Source organism: Hemibagrus wyckioides, linkage group LG29 (assembly GCF_019097595.1).
Source record: "Hemibagrus wyckioides isolate EC202008001 linkage group LG29, SWU_Hwy_1.0, whole genome shotgun sequence".
Lineage (NCBI taxonomy): Eukaryota > Metazoa > Chordata > Actinopteri > Siluriformes > Bagridae > Hemibagrus > Hemibagrus wyckioides.
This window is the reverse complement of record NC_080738.1, coordinates 4,300,552-4,322,336: the sequence shown is the minus strand read 5'-3', so window position 1 is coordinate 4,322,336 and position 21,785 is coordinate 4,300,552. Positions and strand designations below refer to the sequence as shown.

At 40.2% G+C, this 21,785-nt stretch overlaps 1 protein-coding gene across 1 annotated transcript in view; it reads right to left on the bottom strand.

The window, feature by feature from the left end:
• LOC131348985 (NACHT, LRR and PYD domains-containing protein 12-like) overlaps positions 1 to 21,785 on the bottom strand; it is a 135,328-nt gene that overhangs the window by 26,701 nt on the left and 86,842 nt on the right. The window contains exons 18-20 of the mRNA XM_058384244.1: positions 18,304 to 18,477; positions 14,754 to 14,927; positions 14,350 to 14,526 (exon numbers count right to left, since the gene is read on the bottom strand). Coding sequence (XP_058240227.1) covers positions 14,350 to 14,526; positions 14,754 to 14,927; positions 18,304 to 18,477 — 525 coding nt within the window. The remainder of the gene's footprint in view (positions 1 to 14,349; positions 14,527 to 14,753; positions 14,928 to 18,303; positions 18,478 to 21,785) is intronic.

Here is a 21,785-nt window from a genome sequence, read left to right as displayed (position 1 = left end):
GAGTTTTCAAGCACCACTTGTTTTTGAAGGACTCTTTAATTTTTGCACAGAACTGCCAATTAATGCACACAATTCGCTTGATAAATGCATCGAGGAGCCCATATATTTTCAGTGTAGGGTTTTAAGCTAGCCACACAAGTGCAACATTGCTAATGGTGTTAGCCTTTTATAATGGGGAAAAAATGCAGGTTAGAGGATAACAGTACAGCGAGTGTTTTATTGAAATGCAATTCTCACTGAAAACTGCACCTTCACTCATTTTCTAAAAATGTCAAAGTGTTTAAAATGAATTTTATATTGTTAAGATTTAGCGGTGAACTGTTCATGCATGCTGATTATGAGGTGTGTGTGTGTGAGTGTGTGTGTGTGTGTACGTGTGTAGTGGTCTGCTGTAGACTGTAAAGTTAAGAATGAGATGATGAAAATTTTCTGTTGTGTTTCAGATAAAATTGTTGACAGTTCATAAAGGTTCTCTGTTTTGTTAGTACAAAATGTTGGTGAAGGTGAGATTTGGAGAAAATCAGAAGTATGTGAAAGTGGCCAAAACTGAGGAGGGCTACGAAGACTTCAACACATTTCTTCAAAAAGGTTAGTGTCGTTTCAAACAACTCTGAATGTTTGAATAAATTGACCATTCAATCTATTTATATTGTACCACACAAATTGTGTTGCTCTACAAAATAGTAATAATAATGGAAACATTAAACCAGGGAGAGTTTTCTCTGGTCATAATTTAATATTTTCTCAGTCATAGAAACGCTATGTCTTCCACTACAGTCTGAGCTGCGCTTGACAGATGAATCAGGAACAGAAGTGGATGCAGATGTGTTTGAGGAGCTTTTGCAAGCAGGGAACCTTACTGTTACGGTGTCCACTGAACAATCAATAGGTAAGATATATTATTACTTGATTTTGATGGGAAAACAGTGGATCATCAGTGACAAATGCTGTGAAGGACAAATTATTTTGTCATTGTACATGTATATATTAAACTGTTACAGTTGTGCTATATGAGCATGTATCACACACTATGTCACCTGTGTCAGACATTTCATCCTCGTCTGTGTCAGAGAACTCTATCAGACTAGTATCCTCTGATTCATCAGATGCAACAGTAATTATTAAGACAAATGGAGGAAAAAGAACCCATGCTGAACGGGAATCAGCAAAAGAGGTGTGCAATCAATGCTTTTGTTGTGAATAATATATTATAGTTATTAAATTACTATATAGTTATTAAATCTCAGACATAAAGATCTTGTTCAGATCAGTTGTGGTTTTGTTGTTGGAAAGGCTAATGTCAAGATAAAGATAGATCAAGATAGTTCAAAGAGAAAGAGGAACTTTCTTCTGACTGACATGCAACTGCTTGGAGAGGATTGTCATGAAGCAATATCCTTTATGAAGCATTCAACTGATGCATCGGTTATCAAAGAGAAGATGAGGGCCACATTTCAATATCGCCAGTCACTGGTTCAGGATCAGCAACAGTCATCAACAGTCTTGGATGTGTTTTCACGATTCCTTGACACCCCTGGCTTGGTAAGACACATGTTTTTTCAACTGAACAGTTGCTTAAGGTATTGACTTTGGTAAGGTATTGAAATTTGTACGAGATTGAAAGAATTCTGTTCTCCTGCAGATTGAACAAGACTTCACCATGATGTTTGGAGAGGAGGTGTCAGGCAGACTTTTGGCAAAATGGTCTACTTATTTTAAACCCAGGATCCTGGCAGACTGCAAGAACCTGATTTCTAATGAGCATGTTGAAGAACTCTTGTGTGCACAGCAAAACTCTGATGGGACTGGTAAGCATTGCTCAATATTCTCTTTAATGTTTTTAATTCAGATGTAATTAGTTCTGATTTGTCTCCTACTTTGCTTCTAGGCTGGGACAGTGACCTGTCAAGTATTTTACTGCTGGTTCACCTGCTTCCACCTACCTCCAAAGGCCACAAGAAGAGTGCCAAAATTAGCTCATATCAAGCTGTCGACCATGTTGTGAGATATCTGCGGGTATGTAATTTTTTTAACATTATTATTTTGACACCCTTGTTTCATAAAAGTTGTTAAGTGGTGCTAAACACTTTTTCTCAAGATATTTCTTTGTTTTGTTACAGATTGGAACCAGTGTTGAAACCTTCCTTGCAGGTGTGAAGTCAGGACAGCCTTTCCTCCTGTGTGTTGGTGAGCAGAGGAACAACATCCAAAGGTTCTATGTCATCCTTGATCACAAGCCCATCCCTTGCAAAGCACAAACATCCCTGGCAGCTTTCGATGAGCTCTTCAAAGCACACTTCATCTTCAGTGTCAACTACCACGAATCCCTCTACAACTTTTACACATTCATCCAAACCACAGTGTTTAACATTGACGTTGGAAGTGCCAAAGAAAATCCCAGAGTCAGGGAGCTCAAAGCAAGATTTCTTTACAACCCTTGAGGTGATAAATATCCTTGGAGGCAAATATGTTTATTTGCTTTTTGTGTAAGGCACACCACAAAAGTTCTGCACTGCTTTGTCAGCGTTTAAGGCTCCATCATGGTTTATATCCTGGAAAAACTTTACGTTTGCAATGTGGACAGCTGGGGTGCACTTCTTCATTTTGCACTTTTTCAGGTTTCAAGAAACACCTTAATAATTTCCACAGGAACATTTTTTTGACTGATAGTGTTGACAATGTGGACATTCATAATAAAGCTGATGAACCCTCATCTTCTCAAGCAGTCAGTATAGACACCCCATTTGCCCCCCAGCGATCTGTTGTGAATCATCAAGTGTTAAATATGTGTGGTTCTGTTGTAGCACAGCTACAAGCACATGGTGTTGCTGAAAGCACAGTGCAAGCAATGGTAGAATCCATGGAGGAACTTGTAAAGGGCATTCATTGTCAAGTTAAAGAAGCAGTTCACAGCTGTATTTCAGACATTCAGGGTACAGATTGAAGGTGGAAAAATGTTTTGAGCAACTTGAAAATCCTTTCTCCGTCTTGAACACAAGAGTGAAAAGACAGAAGTTCTTTGAGGGAAAGTTTGAAATAGTTGAACCAGTTGAAAATGTTCTCGGGGTGCGGTTTGATCTACGCAGAGATCGAACAACAGGAGTTTACACACAGATTCCTGTAACAGATAAATTTGTGTACGTGCCAATTTTGGGAACCCTAACGTCTATGTTCAAGAACAGTGAAATATGTGAACATTTCTTGCAAGCCAAACAACAGGAAGAAGGCATTTATAGAGACATGTGTGATGGCTCGTATTTCAAAAGCAACAGTTTGTTTTCTCTTAAAAAACATGCTCTACAGATTCAACTTTATTATGATGAGTTTGAGACTGCAAATCCCTTAGGTTCAAAGAAAGGGATACACAAACTTGGTTGTATTTGCCTTTGTATTGAGAAACCTGCCCCCAAAATTTAATTCTGTGTTAATGAATATTCATGTTGTGGCATTCTTTTACTCACAAGAAGTGAAGAAATATGGATTTGATGATATACTAAGGCCTCTCATTGATGATCTTAAAACACTTGAAACCCAAGGAATTGAAGTGCCTTTCTCTGACTCACCTTTGATTGGTTCTATTATACAAGTAACAGGTGATAACCTAGGTTTACATGGACTGTTTGGTTTTGTTGAGTCCTTCAGTGGTACATATTGCTGTAGATTTTGTTTGACCAGTAAAGATGAGTTACAGTCTGTCTTCACTGAAGATGACCCTGGCATGATTTTTCGTACAAAAGAAATCCATACACAGCATTGTGCATCTCTACAGAAAAATCCAAAGTTGGATTCAACATTTGGGGTCAAAAAGACATGCTTGCTCAATACATTGCATTTTTTCCACACTTCCAATAACTATGCAGTTGACATAATGCACGATTTGCTTGAAAGTGTAGTGCAGTATGAACTGAAACTTGTATTTCAATACCTTGTTAACCAAAAGTATCTGTCTTTGGAAGCATTGTCACAGAGGATCCAAAGTTTCAATTACGGGTATACTGAGAGAAAAAACAGACCAAGTGGGGTGAAAATGGATGAGAGCAAGGATCTTGGACTAAATGCTATTCAGTCTTGGTGTCTTGTGAGAAATGCTCCTCTTATTTTTGGTGATGTAGTGGAAAGAAATAACAGTTACTGGAACCTGTGTCGGAACTCAGAGCCCCCTCCGAGTGGACATATCACAGGGTGGAATTTTTGTTTGTATCTATTTCTCTTAGCTTTCCCAATGACCTCCACAAGCTATAAAACTTAGCCGAAATAAAAGAGATCTCAGTCAACAGATGAGAAGAAGCGAGTTTCTTTATTCAGCCATGCAGTCAACAACATGCATTTCTGAAGAGAGCAGCTGGTCTCCTAAACCCCGAAAAAGTCCCCTCTACTTATACCCCCGGCGCCCCGGGGCGCCTCCTTTTCTCTAATTTAAATATTTCCAGCAATTTCCCATTATATTCAGTGTATGGCTACTTTAGTCCCTCCTTCCTTAGTTTACATACGTTTCCCAGTTCCCATTATTTTCGCATTTGTCCCGATACCGCCCCTAAATTGATACCATCCTCCCCTCGATGACGTCAATTTTCCTCCTCTCCAGTTCCCCTTATTTTTAGGCTAAGTCAACAATTTTTAGAAAAAATTGGCGCTTACTTATAGGCGCCACTTCCTTATTGACTTCATTTGACCGTCACCTCTTAAAGGTGCTTCCTCGCGCGTTGCCCTCCACAACAATGTGTAAGTACCTTGCTCTCTTCCTCTATGTCATGATGACTTTTCCCTCTACCTACTTGATCTAAGTTTTATTTACTATTTTTAAAATAAGCTGAGCCATTAAGCTGCCTCATATCCTTTTCTCTTTTCATCACTGCTGGTTGCTAGTATTCCAATGCTATTGTCTCCTCTACCCGCCTATCACTGTCATGTCACTGTGACCTGGCCTACTTCCCACACTGTGTTCCTTTTGCCTTAGTACACGCTCTCTTTTGCTGACTACATAGTCACGCAATATGCACTTCACTCATCTTCACTCATCTCTTCCCATTTCCCATTATTTTTCCTAGCTCAGTCAGCCCGCCGCGCTATCTTCCGGAGAAGTCCCAGGGGTGCTCTGCGACGCTATCGCCAGTATCAGCTATCCTGTCTGGCCATTGAACTTACTGGTTTCCTGGAGCACCTATCTGAATCCTCTATTCCTGAGTCTCCTTACCTCGCTCACCATATCGTGAGAGATACCGTCTGTCTTGATCAGAGCACCCAATTTCACCCCACAACCTGTGATCAGTCTACTCAGACCTTCTACTGGCATTGGACACGCACCACCTCTCAAGGCGTCCAGACTGAGGATTTCCCTGTTGAGATCTCCTCTAATGATTCTTCCTCTGACTCTTCTTCATCTCCTAATTCCCCTGACATTCCCCAACTTTCTCCTGAATTTGTGCCTATGCCTTACAGTGTTCATGATATTCCCCAGTCTTCTCCTGACTATTCGCCCCCAACTTCTCCCACTGATTACTCTCCAACTTCTCCTCAGGATCCCGAAATTCCGTCTTCTACAACTGACCCCCCGGTCCCACTGATCCCATTGGATAGGCTGGCTGACTGAGTTGTAACTCCTAATGTTCCAATAAATCTCTCCTCTTTTCTGTTTCTTCAGTCCCAGTGTGGTTATTACACTAGCATGCTGCCATTAATAATTCTGCATGATTATTATAAAGACTATGAGGCTATATCTGATTATTATAGCTATTATTAATCAAAGTTAACTACTTAATCAATGGCTAAATAACTCTTATACATTATTACTTAAGCTACTTTTAAAGCTAGGTATATAATTCAAAGCTGGGTATATTATTTTTTCTCCGACACCTGCTCCTCCTATTGATTCAGATTGTGAATATTGTATTTTCACCAGTTATAACAGATGGCATGACATACTATTTGAAACACTTGATTAATGATCACCACAAGCTGTTCAGGTCTTTGTTTCCACAAAAAAGGTTAATTCCAAAGCACCATTTCATGGTACATTATCCACGTTGTATTTGTAAAATAGGTCCACTTCTTCATGTCTGGTGCATGAGGTTTGAGGCCAAACATAGCTTTTTTAAAAGATCTGTGAAGAATTTTAAAAACATCACCAAATCAACAATGTTAATGCATACTGTGAAGTGTCAACCACTAACTGGGTGAAGAACTATGGAACAGAATATCAGATTGATATGTTTGTTTGTGTTAGAACAAATATGGAAATTTTGTTCTTATTTCAGAAAGATCACCAACATCATTATAAGTGATGAGCAAGCTTTCATTCTGACTTCTAGAGTGGACACTCTTTATTTTGATGATCATTTGAATGCATACTGTATAGAGGACAGAGTAGATTCATTTGCTGTTTTTTCACTTAAGGAGTTGATTTATTACAGACCTCATGACAGACAGTTTTCTAATGTGATGGATGAAAAAACATACATTGTGCCACATTGTCATACTGTGTGAAGTGTATTTTTGTGGAGAGGTTCTGTTGTTGCGACAAAGCAGAGCTGTTTATATGGTGTGCTTGTCTGAAATAAAAATTGATTCAGTTGATTTGTTCTGTTTATTTGTACATTTTGTTCTAAATATAAGTATGTGTTGTTTGTGGGAGTGAAATTAGGGATTGTTAATTAACTCCCATGTAGTGTTTTTCAAATAAAAATCAACTATTAAAAAAGAATTATATTTTACACTTTCAATAGTGTTAATATAGATTTAACTCTATTTAGTGTTTTAAAAAAAAAACCCTGTTGGAGTTAAATTTTGACACTGAACACTAGAGTTGTTTAAATTCAACACTGCCAGTGTTAAATTTCAACTACTGTGAGTGTTGCTGCAACTCTGTAATGGTGTTAGGATTTTGACACTTTTAAAAACGTTGTTTTAACTCGTTTTAGTGTGGACCAATATAGACACTTTAAAAGTGTTGAATTTAACTCTATTCGAGTTGAATTAACACTATTAAATTTGCTGTGTATATTGTTATCCAATTTATGAGCCTCAAAACATCTTAAAATGCACACATGTAGGTCAGGAAAATCTAAATTGTCTGGGGGGAGCATGCCCCCCTGAACCCCCCTACCAGTCTCTATTCTGGGACCTCAGTATTTAAAAAAACCTTGGTACGGCCCTGATTGTGACCTGCCGTATTCAAACAACCTGTGAACCAAGTAAGAAGATTCTAACTGGAAAAAATGCCTTAAAGTATAGAAAGCATTCATAACAGTAGGTTTTAATTATTTATTTATCAGTAGTAGTAGTGTTCTAAAAAGGCGACAAACAGCACACTGGAAAAAAATAACTACAAATATAGATTTATAAGCGGTGTGTAACGTGCACTTCCTAAATGTGGCAACATGATGGCACTAATATTTTGTTTATTATTTATCCTATTAATAATTTAATCTAGTGAAGAGAAACACTGAAAAACACTCCTTGAAAGATTTTTCAGTTTTTACCTATTTGACATAAATATACTTTTTTTGGGAGCGTGAACTTCCTAATTTTGTCCACACGATGGCAGTCAAGATCCATCCAAAACAAGACACAGTGCAAAACACCCTTTATTATTTTATTTATTCATCACCCTTTATTCGTTCTTTATTATTATTATTATTATTATTATTATTATTATTATTATTATATTAGTAAAGTAACTAGTTCCTCGGGGATCCACAGCTGAGCCACAAACTCTCTAAACACGGGCTAATGTGTATCGGGGATAGCAGGCGATGGACTAAACCACTGTGAGGCAGAGGCGGGGGACGAAATCCTTCCAAACTTAAAAACAGCTTTCTTTTGCATTTATAACTTACACAAGTGATTTCAGAACATATTATTTTGTTATTAAAATGTATATATTTAGATTTAAAATGATATATTGAGGTGCAGGGGCATGTATCGCGATAACGTGATCACAGAATCAAACAGAGGTTGGAGGAAACCCGACAGCACTAATAGCTAACGTGCTATTAATTAAAAGAATTAAACACACAGGTATATTTAAACATGGACAGGAAGCAGAAGTGCTGTTTAGACTCGGGAAGTGGCTGTGATGCCAGGTAACGGTCACCATATTAACATTGTCTTTGGTGGTGCTAAGGAACTTTTATTCCTGCACCATAGAGAGCATCCTGATGGGAAACATCACCACCTGGTTCAGGAACAGCACCATGCAGGACAGACGAGCTCTTCAGAGGGTGGTGTGATCAGCTGAGCACATCATCCGTACCAAGCTCCCTGACCTGCACTCGATCTACAACAAGCAGTGCTGGACCAAGGCCAGGAAGATCGTGAAGGACCTCAGCCATCCCAACAATGGACTTTTCTCTCTGTTGAGGTCAGGGAAACACTTCCGCTCCCTGAAGGCCAACATTGAGAGACTGAGGAGAAGCTTCTTCCAGCAGGCTATACGGTCTCTCAATCAGAACCTCACATAGGACTCAACTGATTAGACCTACTATGCTCCTACACACGTGTTGGAACTCCAACCAACCACACCGGACATTTGGACATTGCAGGACTGTGGCACACAAACACACAAATGTACATCTGCACATTTGCACATTTCAAGACTGCACACAATACAACACATAAACATACATGTTGCACAGTCTGCTCCCGTTTACATACAAATGCACATCTGCACTTTAATGATGGACGATACCATTGCTCTCATCACCTTATTCCACTTCGTGACCACCCCGTACTGCTGCTGTCTGCACCTTGGACACTATTGCACTACACACTATTCACTTTATATAATTTTATATAATTTTTGATATAGCTACTTTTTAAATAAAAAGGCATTATTTTCCATTGTGTTCCATTTATTTTATTTTATTTTATTTTGTTTCTTTGTGTGAATGTTCAGCATTACAGTGTTCACTTGCCTGTGCATTTATCAAAATGTATTTAACTGGGAATGAGGAGAAATCGGAAAGGAAGACATTTAAATGGGTCTCACTGGACCTACCTGTTCAATAAGACCTACTCACTCACTGACAACACCTTCCGCTTGACAAAGTAGTCCTACTGCTTTGAATGATTCCTTACGAATTTCTTCTTATAACATTATATCATAATATCATGTATCATGTGATCTTAGTTGAAAATAAGCGGAAATTTAAAATGACAGCTGTGAAGATGTTAAATATTGGAAGTAGAGGAAATCCCGCCATGGCGTAAGGATACAGTTTCTTCCAGACCCAGTGAGTGACAGGCGGGAGGGAGATCACTTCATCTGTTGAAGGCGGCTGAAGGACGTGGATGTGGAGCGGAATAAGCGGGTAAATGAATATTTTCTAAAGATATCTTTATTATCTGTGGTCTCGAGCATTGGGAACTTTGTTTTGACAGTTTAAATGATCTTTAAAACCGCTAAACTAATGTTAATAACTTTTCTGTGGGGGGAGAAGCGTGAAACAGTTATAATCACTTAAGTGTGTGTGAGGATTAAAATATGGTTATATGTGTTGATAGTAATGTGTAGAGGTTTTTGTTTCCTGACTCTGAACACATTTTTGTTTATTTTCTGCTTTCCTTGTGTATTTTGTGTCTGTGTAAGGTTAGCCGCCATTTTTTCCCCTGAGGTAAATGTGACTTTACTGTACAGCCAGCTGCTGATGAGGAACGAACGGAGCGCCAAGTTATAATAATTAGCACAATTAGCATAATTGTGAATTCTGAGGTATCCGATCACGGATCTAGAAGAGTAAAGTGCTGCTTTCGGAGGCGAGGTCATTTAGGGTGAATTTCAGACAGTTGTGAGTCCAGGCCCGGAGTGGTCATCAGGTGAACCGGGGGAATTCCCGGTGGTCAGCTCTGTCCTGCTCATAACAGGGCAGAGACTCACTGGATTTTTTCCACATACACAGAAACACGTATATGTGTTTAAGTTATTGTGTGTGACTGATAATTACACTAATTACACTGTATTTGGATCTAAATCAGCGCATAATGACACCGTGCATTAAAAAGAGCCGTTTTCTTTTGTCAGAGCGCGCGCACGTTTTGATTTTGGGGTAAACTGACCTTTTACCCTGTAAGTAGATTTTCATCATTAATATCACTGAGTACTTGAATGGACAATGACACTGGAACAGGGACACCAAAAATAGTGTTACCATAATATACAGCTGGACATTTCAGATGTTAATGTGCATTTGCTTTTACAGGTGGACTGAAAAAGAACACAATGACTGAAGATGTAAACCAAAAAGAGGCAGAAAAGGATCTCCAAATGGTTCACTGGGGCAAGAGACAGGGGTAAAGAGGAAAGAGGGCCATTAGAGCACAGCAGGAGAGAAGACCATCTCCAGGAGTGTGAGGAGTTGTTTCTGAGTCCAGATGTTTTAATACTGTAATGTTCAACAGGTTTATTTTTATTTATTTTTTTTGTAATTCTACATTGTTAGTGTAGTTCAATTAATGTTTCTAAAAAGGGGCAGTTCACCCAAAAATGAACTTTCTGTCATCACTGACTCACCCTCATGTCTTTTGTTCAACTTTGGATCACAAATTAAGATATTTTTAATGATATCTGCAAGATTTATGTCCCTCTGTTGAAAGTTTATTCCCCCAAAATTCTGATGCTTCAGAATATTTGTAAAGAGATCAAAAATAAATCAAAATGAATCCAGCGGTTTAATCCAAGTCTTCTGAAAAGTCATTATGACTTTATATAATGAACAGATCAAATTTAGGCTTTTATTCACATATAAACATCGATCAGTCAACAACGTTTACAGCATTCAGTTTTGGTAAATAGAAGCACAAACATGCTTGATTCTGTTTATATTAGTTGTTTAGCATTAATATGTGAATAAAACCTTAATTAAATCTATCAGATAAAGTGATCATGTCTTTTCAGAAGACTGTGATTAAACTGTGATTTAGACTGTGACTGTGATTCTTGATTCATATGAATTTATTTTACAATCTTTTTATGAATTTTTTGAAGTGTCCGGGTGTTGGGGAAATTTCAACAAAAGGACTCAAATCTCAGATTTCATTAAAAATGTCTTCATTTCTCTTCTGAAAATAAATGAATTTCTTATGGGTTTGGAGCGACATGCAGATGAGATGATGACAGAATTTACATATTTGGGAGAAATATCACTTTAATGTCTGACTGTTTATTTCTTTTTCCCCAAATGTTATGTTCCATTCAAGATTCAAGAAGCTTTATTGTCATTTCAACCACATATAGCTGACGCAGTACATAGTGAAATGAAACAACGTTTCTCCAGGACCAGAAGTTTGTCCAAGCCACATAAAGTGCACAGTGTGCAGCTAGGTGCAAACAGAGCAAAGACAAGACAGTGCAGAAACAATAAGTACAAAAAGACAACAGAGAAAAACAGGACACTAGCGCCGAAAAAGAGAACATGTGCAATGAAATGTAAATGAAATGAAATAAAATGAAATGATGTACAACTTTGAGACCTGACAACATGTGTTGTGTAGAAATACAGTAGCAGCGGTTGAGGTAGTGCAAAATAGAAATAAACATAAATAGAAATATAGCAGCAGATGTAATAAACACAAGGGTTGAGGTGGTGCAATAATTATTGAACAATATAAGTTATGTGTACGTGTCCACACAGGTGAGAGAGAGAGAGTGTGTGTGTGTGTGTGAGAGAGACAGAGAGTTTTGTACAGTTCAGTCCTGTGTGTGTGTGTGTGAGTGTGTGTTTTATAGTGTTTTGTACTGTTCAGTCCTGGGTGTTGAGAAGCCTGATGGCTTGAGGAAAAAAACCGTTACACAGTCTGGTTGTGAGGGCCTGAATGCTCCAGTACCTCTTTCCAGATGGCAGGAGGGTGAAGAGTGTGTGTGAGGGGTGTGTGGGGTCATCCACAATGCTGTCAGCTTTGCAGATGAAGCGTGAAGCGTGCTTTGCGATCCAAGACGGTGCAGTTCCCAAACCAGGCAGTGATGCAGCTGCTCAGGATGCTCTCAATGGTCTCTCTGTAGAACACAGTCAGGATGGGGGAGGGAGTTGGGCTTTCCTCAGCCTCCTCAGGAAGTAGAGACGCTGCTGGGCTTTCTTGGTGATGGAGCTGGTATTGAGTGACCAGGTGAAGTTCTCTGCCAGATGAACACCAAGGAATTTGGTGCTCTTGCTGATCTCCACAGAGGATCTGTCGATGAACAGTGGAGAATGGTCACTCTGTGCTCTCCTGAAGTCAACAAGCATCTCTTTAGTCTTGTCGACGTTCAGAGACAGGTTGTTGGCTCTACACCAGGCTGTTAGCCGCTGCACCTCCTCTCTGTATGCTGACTCGTCGTTCTTGCTGATGAGACCCACCACGGTCGTGTCATCGGCAAACTTGACTTCAGGGGTTTCCACACACCACACTCTCTCTAGAGCTTAAACACAATAGGAGCAGTGGGTGGATTTAATACTAAATTGTGCCCTGTGTGTTTGTGTGTGTGTGTGTGTGTGTAGCACTGGGGTTTCATCCAGAGTGTATTCCTGACTCGTTCACTCTGCGACCCTCATGAGCATGAAGCGCGTGCAGAAGATGAATAAGTCCAGATGTTAAGTGAGAAATGCCCACTGTTGAGCGGCTCGGAGTCAGGACAATGTCCAGGTTAGACAGCGAGGATGCAGTAGACCTAATTAATATGATCTTAGACGTGCTATAATGCTGTAATAGTCTAGATTGTGTGATTGCACTGGATCACTATCGAGTTCTGTAACAGACAACTTGCTTGTGGAATAAGAAAATGTTTTCTTTCCTTTTCTATTCTAATATCTGTTTTGTTTTGCATTGCAGATTCCTCCTCACTGTAAGCCCTAACACTTCTATTAACTTCTAAACAATATCAGTATAAGACTTAAAACTTGGCATTTAGTTAACACAACAAGAAACTTTTGTGTTCTATTAACGAGTAAAGAGGTTTTAATTTTATTGGAATAGAATTATTTGAGTAAACATTACCTGTTAAATAATCATTTATGAGTGTCCAGTCATACGTAGCGTCTGACTTCATCATCTTTGTCACGTCTGACATCTTCCTGATCATGATGAGAGTCTTTAGCCTGCTGACAACTCCTCATACACTTTGGATGAAGAGGGTTTATTCTCTGATATAAAGCATGTGTGCACACAGGTGACATCCAAACAACTGGATGCATACCTAACATGTACAGCTGAAGGTATGACTATGCTGACATCTTGTCCAGCCTTATCCAACCTGTCACTTAAGCTGGACACAGCCCTCCCTGCCTCAGAGGCCTGTGAGAGACTTTTTAGTGAAGCTGGATTGATCTTCAGCCCAAGATGGGGAGCAATTAATTGGCATAACTTTGAGAACCAGCTTCTACTTAAGATGAACAAGGACTTTGTTAAGTTTGACTTATTTGACCATGGTACAATTTCTCTCTATTAGTGAGTCTGCTGGGCACCAACACCTCCCTCTGCAACTGGATCCTGGATTTCCTGACTGGGAGACCACATTTACTCCACACGCTGCATCCTCAAAGCATTGAACCCCCCCACCCCCCACCCTTCAGAAAGGTTTGTGATTAAACACACCTCAAACACCTGAATTGTTGTGTTTCACTCACACTCACTGTTTATTCTGTAATTACACACAGTGGAAATGACATGTATACAACATATATACAAAACTGGGTCACTACAACAACAAATCAATCAGCAGACCTGTTACCATGGTTACAATTAAACACAGATTAGCAAACAAAGAAAAGAGATATGAAAAAAAGGAATTTTAAAGAAATAAAAAAAATAAATATTACAACTGTAACTGAATCATCTGTGGAGAAACAAATGTGAAAAATTCACTATAAACATCTCCAACAGCTGGATGTGTGTTTGTGTAATCAGTGTGATGGTGTGATGATATCTCTGTGTTGTGTGTAGATGCTGAAGGATTGGACTTTGGATTGTAAAATATGTGATTAAAGCCTGAAGTAACTTGTAGCTGAGTGGATAAAAGGATGTGGCCAGTCACGGTTATTGTTCTGGAACTTCTACATCTGAATATGAATGATTCAGCTCCCAAACTGCTGGAAATGTGGGATGGGTTCTAATGCTTCACCACTACTGCTTTATCCTGGACAAGAGGTTTGAGGTCAGACTCCGGTCATACACCAGACCTGGTGAGTGTAGAGTCATTAATTCTGAAAAACAGAAGAGGACAGAATTACAGACAACGTTAAACAGAGTCACTCATCACATTCCTTATGAACAACAGAAGCGTAATGCACACACTAGATGTGACATTTTACACAACACACTGAATATTACTCAATGTCTTACAATACAGTAGAGTAAAGAGACAGGAAGTCAGTAACTCACTGTAGTGTCTCCAGTTTACAGTGTGGATCCTTCAGTAGATCAGAGAGCAGCTTCACTCCTGATTCTCCTGGATTATTACGGTTCAGATTCAGTTCTCTCAGGTGTGATGAGGAGTTTGACCTCAGAGCTGAATCCAGAGCAGCACAACCTTCATCTGTAATACTGCAGTTCCTCATCCTGCAAGAAAGAAAACCTTCTCACACTTAACACACTCAGTTTTAGCATTGAAAACATGAACTACACAAAATCTTTATATACACTACATTTACTCTCCATCTCACACACAACAATGACAATATATCAGATCTCTACAATTACACTTACAACAGATGAGAACTGGAGATTGCTGTGTTTATTAAAACTCTGATGTGTGTTTGTGTGTGTGTGTGTGTGTGTGTGTGTACCTCAGTTTCTCCAGTGTACAGTGTGGATTCTTCAGTCCAGCAGAGAGCAGCTTCACTCCTGAATCCTGCAGTTTATTCTTACTCAGGTTCAGTTCTCTCAGACTGGAGGAGTTTGAGCTGAGAACTGAGGACAGAGCTCTACAGCTTTCCTCTGTCAGATTACACTCCCACAGACTGGAAGAGAAATGATGAAGTATTTGTTTTATTTCTGTGATAGTGAATGATGTGTTTCCATCAGTTGGGAAATAAAGTGTTTACCTGAACTCAAGGTTCTAATGACAGAATAAAAATATAAAATGAAGAGTCTGTGTATAAACTTGGACTGCTCTTGGACAGATCCATGTGTCGCAGCTCATATGAGATGATGTATTTAACTTTCTAAAAGAAGATAATAACAGAGGCCACTCTGAACAAACACGGCCCTTTATACACTATATTGCCAAAAGTATTTGCTCACCCATCCAAATAATCAGAATCAGGTGTTCCAATCACTTCCATGGCCACAGGTGTATAAAATCAAGCACCTAGACATGCAGACTGTTTTTACAAACATTTGTGAAAGAATGGGTCGCTCTCAGGAGCTTAGTGAATTCCAGCGTGGAACTGTGATAGGATGCCACCTGTGCAACAAATCCAGTCGTGAAATTTCCTCACTCCTAAATATTCCACAGTCAACTGTCAGCTGTATTATAAGAACGTGGAAGTGTTTGGGAATGACAGCAACTCAGCCACGAAGTGGTAGGCCAGGTAAACTGACGGAGCGGGGTCAGCGGATGCTGAGGTGCATAGTGCGAAGAGGTCGCCAACTTTCTGCAGAGTCAATCGCTATAGACCTCCAAACTTCATGTGGCCTTCAGATTAGCTCAAGAACAATGCGCAGAGAGCTTCATGGAATGGGTTTCCATGGCCGAGCAGCTGCATCCAAGCCATACATCACCAAGTGCAATGCAAAGTGTCGGATGCAGTGGTGTAAAGCACGCCGCCACTGGACTCTAGAGCAGTGGAGACGCGTTCTCTGGAGTGACGAATCGCGCTTCTCCATCTGGCAATCTGATGGACGAGTCTGGGTTTGGCGGTTGCCAGGAGAACTGCATTGTGCCAAGTGTAAAGTTTGGTGGAGGGGGGATTATGGTGTGGGGTTGTTTTTCAGGAGCTGGGCTTGGCCCCTTAGTTCCAGTGAAAGGAACTCTGAATGCTTCAGCATACCAAAACATTTTGGACAATTCCATGCTCCCAACTTTGTGGGAACAGTTTGGAGCTGGCCCCTTCCTCTTCCAACATGACTGTGCACCAGTGCACAAAGCAAGGTCCATAAAGACATGGATGACAGAGTCTGGTGTGGAGGAACTTGACTGGCCTGCACAGAGTCCTGACCTCAACCCGATAGAACACCTTTGGGATGAATTAGAGCGGAGACTGAGAGCCAGGCCTTCTCGTCCAACATCAGTGTGTGACCTCACAAATGCGCTTCTGGAAGAATGGTCAAAAATTCCCATAAACACACTCCTAAACCTTGTGGACAGCCTTCCCAGAAGAGTTGAAGCTGTTATAGCTGCAAAGGGTGGACCGACGTCATATTGAACCCTATGGATTAGGAATGGGATGTCACTTAAGTTCATATGCGAGTCAAGGCAGGTGAGCGAATACTTTTGGCAATATAGTGTATCTAGCAGAGAGATTTTCATACAGTGTGTTCAGCAGCTCTGGGGAAAGTTCTGCTGGAGAACATTTCCATATTTCCAGACTGTCCTTTACTGCTTCATTACAGTGTGTTCAGTCTGTAGATCTTATCTACTTAATGGCATTGCACCTGTATATTTAGCAGTATTCCTGATGGATCACACCTTAAATATTTTTGTAACATGAACAAATGCTGACTTTCTTCATGTGAATTTTAAGAAGAAGAAGCTCGGTGAAAGTGCTTTTAGTGTCCCTGCTCCCAGGATGTGGAACTCACTCCCAGAGTATATCCATCAGGCACCTTCACTAAATACATTTAAAAAGCAGCTTGAACACACTTATTTACTTTAGCTTCAATTAGAGCTCTGGATTTTAAGCTTAAATCTGCTTTTAATTTCTTCAAAATTATTATATTTTTTTTATTTTAAGCATGAAAGGTGCTGTGTAAATTAAGATATTATTATTATTATTATTATTATTATTTGTCAGACATTAACATACTTAGTGTGTGTATGCTTGTATGTATGTATATACATGTGTGTGTGTGTGTGTGTGTGTGTGCATGCGTGTGTTTGTATGTACGTATGTGTACATACTGTATTTCCATACAAGGGAACCTTATGGAGGAAATCAGGAGAGCTCATGTAGAGGAAGGTCTGCCTGCAACCTGCCCTGCAACTAAGATTTATGTGCCCGTCACTCTTCATCCTAGAGTTCTGCAGTGGGTGCACAAGGTGCCCAGTAGTGGCCACCCAGACTTCTTGACAGATCTCCCGGCCTCGGACGGGTTCACTGCGATCCTAGTTGTCACTGACCGGTTTTCTAAAGCCTGCAAACTGATACCGCTCAAAGGATTACCCACAGCCATGGAAATGGCGACCAGATGACTGGTCCAGACGCAGCTAAGAGGTATGGGAAAGAGCTCACATCCGTTTGCAGAGGGTTATTAGACAGCAGAAAGATATGGCGGATCGCCAACGCCATCCACACCCCACCTACAGGGTGGGGCAGCAGGTCTGGTTATCTACTCGTAACCTGAAGCTCCAACTTCCTTGTCGCAAGCTGAGCCTACGTTTTATTGGCCCATTCACCATCATCCACCAGGTCAACCCAGACTCCTACCGTCTGCAGTTCCCACCAACATACCGAATCTCTCCCACCTTTCATGTCTCTCTTCTCAAGCCTGCCTATAATCCCCCATGTAACACCCCTAGTCAGGACAAGCCTCCACCCCCGCTAGACATTGACAGGGCCCCGGCCTATCGAGTCCAAATTCCCATCGCATCAGTAAGAGCGTGCGGTATCTGGTCGATTGAGAGGGCTAAGGTACTGAGGAACGCTCCTGGGTGGACTCTGCTGACATCCTTGACCCCTCCTTAAGGGAGGAATTTCACTGGTCCCAACCCCCACCCTCGGGGTAGACCACGCCGTAGGTGTTCATGGGGGGGGGTCTGTAACATCCCAACACAGACAAGAACCCTCTCCAGAATACTAATTACTCACGTGACTCACTGATTGTTTTCCAATGGACATATGTACCCCACGCACGCATTGTTTTACGCAAAGTATCATCCTCACGTGACCTACTGAGCATTATTCTGTGTTTAAGCTGATATTTGTGTATGATCCTTGTCTGTTTTCCACGAACGATTCTTGCCTCGTCTCTGATATCGATTTCCGTGTATGACCCTGCCTGTTTCTCTGACTGCGCGCTTCGTTTTGTGCTTTCGGGTTTTGTTTTCTCATTTCAGTGGTTTTTCCGGGTTTTAACTCGCGTTTGTTTTCTGACTCAGATTTAGCCTGTGTGATTATTAATAAAGATCTGCTCATGGATTCGACTCCTGCAGCCTCCGGCTCATCCTTACAGTACCTCAGTATCTCCAGTGTACAGTGTGGATTCTTCATTCCAGCAGAGAGCAGCTTCACTCCTGAATCCTGCAGTTTATTGTAACTTAGGTCCAGTTCTCTCAGACTGGAGGAGTTTGAGCTGAGAACTGAGGACAGAGCTCTACAGCTTTCCTCTGTCAGATTACACCGACACAGACTGGAAAAGAAATGATGAAATATCTGAACACTGATCTCAAACACACGCAGCCATAATTTTTATTTAAGATTGTGAAGCTACAACAGATACGCCTTTGGTTTTTGTGTCAAAAAATAAAAATGTGATCTGATAAACTTATTGGCCAGATGACAAAAGTCAGAACACAAAAGATGTGTCTCCTGTAACAGCACAATATCGCTTTCTGATTCAGTAGATTTAAAGTACTGATTGGATTGTGAGGAGAGTTCAGTCCACCACAGTTCAAACCAAAATATTAAGCTGACTAATTATTTAATACAACAAGATCATAGATAATATCTGGAGAAATAAAGTTTATCAGTTATCAAATCAGTAATTCTATAAAAGCAAATCACCAAATAGAGACAATAAACCACAGCGCCAGTCTTTCCTGAAATGAGACGGTCCTTGTAAGCAGTATATCAGGTGAGTGGATCCATTACTCAGACAAAATGCATATACAACAGTTCCTAGCATTTAAGAAAATAAATGCTGAATGTTTTAATAATAATTTACTAGAGATGCAACAATACAGTTAACCCACGGTTCAATATGTACCTCAATTTTTAACCATGGTTTTCAGTTTGGTTCGGATGGCTTGGCAAATTAAAGTTGTTTTTTTTTCATTATTCTTTGTTTAGGTGACAGGAACAGTAAGTATGTTAAGCAGAAAAAAATGGCTTTATTCGCAATTTTCTTTATTTTACTTAAATGCAAAAATCAACTTGTACACATTCATAGTGTACTGAAAATAGTGAGATATAAATTAGCACTTGTATGACTTTCATACAATTTTCTAATTTCTTTATGCGTCTTTTCATGGAGGTTGGGAATTACCTCAGTGCTTAAAAAAAAGGACAAGCACTTTTATACAGTGCTGAAAGCCCACATCACTATCACCAAAAACGGCTGCTAATCTTTAGCAATGAACACCCCTACTGCATTTGGGTTTTTTTTGTGTCTCTCAGAACCAGTTGTGTATGAATGCTGGAAGGAATCAGCTAGGGGACTGTTGTTTTTTGGGTTCCTGTGTTACCTGCTCTGCCATCCTGCTTCCACACAGTGATATCTCTGGGTGATGGAGCTGCAGATGTGTGGTCATGTTGGAAGTATTTCCATGTCAGTAGGTAACCCGTGTGGAACAGTGCTTAAACACAATCATGTTTTTGTTTAGTGTTTTTGTTTCATCGGCATCATAGTCCACAGATCTGAAAGACGGTGCTGCTTCCTCGTATTTGTCTCACTTCACCGCTCTCCAGGGTTAGAGTGAAATTTGACACCAGAGTTGCAAGCATGGTTACTGCCCCTAATTATAATGCTCACTGATTGGATATTCACTCGGGGACAGACTGTGTCTGTCTCAGCGCCTAGACTTACGTACTTACATCAAATTATGTATGAAACTTGTGGCTCTCATTTTGTGTAATCCAGTGGAAAAGAAAAAAGCATTATTGGAGCATTAGCAAGGCTAGCAATGACTTTCATACAGGGGATGTGTTTGGAGTACAGCGCTCTTTATGTCCCAATTTGCTATGTAATGACCAGTCACGGTGAGATAACTCTCTGTTACCCGCGCGGTCCAACTATCTGTTATTAGAGCAAGACTTTGTGCTTTAGCCAATTCCTTTTCTAATTTTTTTGCATGTCTTTTCATGGAGGTTGGGAATTACCTCGGTGCATAAAAGAAAGGATGAGCACTTTTATACAGTGCCCACATCAGGGTTTTTTTTGTGTCTCTCAGAACCAGTTGTGTATGAATGCTGGAAGGAATCAGCTAGGGACTGTTTTTTGAATGCCTGTGTTACCTGCTCTGCCATCCTGCTTCCACACAATGATATCTCTGGGTGATGGAGCTGCAGATTTATAATTACAGCGTTCACTGATTGGCTATTTACTTACGGGGAGGCATGTCTGTCTCAGCGCGTAGACATACAGTACAGGCAAACACAAACAGGCGGTTCAGAGAGTAATAAACCACATGAAAATTATTTCAATGAATAACCAAAAAACGCGGTTCACACAGCGTGCACACAGGCCATGGAGGTTGAGTGCAATACTTATTGTTTTCTTATTGTTTCTTATTGGAACAATTGTATCAACTAGTTCCAGGTGTTTCTGAAACTCTCCACAGGTGGTCCTTGGCTCTTGGACAATTCTTCTGATCATTCTTTTCACTCCTTTATCAGAAATCCACGAGGAACACCTGGGCGTGGCTGGTTTATGGTGAAATGATGTTCTTCCGGATTATGGCCCCAACAGTGTTCACTGGAACATTCAGAAGTTTTGAAATACTTCTGTGACCAGTGCCATCAGTACGTTTTGCAACAATAAGGTTGTGAAGGTCTTGAGAGAGCTCTTTGCTTTTACCCATCATGAGATGTTTCTTGTGTGACACCTTGGTAATGAGACTCCTTTTTATAGGCCATCAGTCAGGACTGAACCATCTGATATTAATTTGCACTGACCAGTGGGCAGGACTGCTTTCTAATTACTGATTGATTTCAGCTGGTGTCTTGACTTTCCATGCCTTTTTGCACCTCCCTTTCTTCATGTGTTCAATACCTGTTCCCTGTGTCATTTCATATTATTACACAGAACTTCATTTATGGACATCTATGGTTTGATTTCTTTGTATGTGTGGATTGCATGGGTTGTTACCAACATCTGGTGAAAAGTTCTTGTCAATAACACCATTACAAATATATTTACTGAGAAAAATGGTGATGTGTTCAATACTTATTTTACCTGCTGTTTACATATCTATATCTAAAAATCCACACACACACACACACACACACAGTTAAGGTTGCTATACTCTTTCAGTGCTATTACTGCTAAGTATCTAAAAGCTGCGCCACAGCAATATATGTACGGCTAGATTAACCTTACTTTTAGAAAGAGCGTCTGGTTCAGTTAATAATGCACTACAGAATTAACTTTTTAAGCTGAGCGCGCTCCTTTCAGCCATCTGTCTTCAAGTTGATTAAATATATAATAAATAAATTTAAACATGGTCATTATGTGGCTAATATTACGTATGAAACTTGTGGCTCTCGTTTTGTGTAGTCCAGTGGAAAAGAAAAAAAAGACAAGTTAATTCACTGCATTATGAAGTATGAAAGTGAAATGCTTTTGTAGCAGCATTAGCAAGGCTAGCTTAAACAAGTCCAATACAAACCAAGTTCAGAAACAGACTGCAGCACCACACCAGAATGGTTAGCATTGTTAGCAAAGCCAGCCCTGAACACCTAGGCAGATTATGGCACGTGACAAGTGGCTGTCAAGTTCAG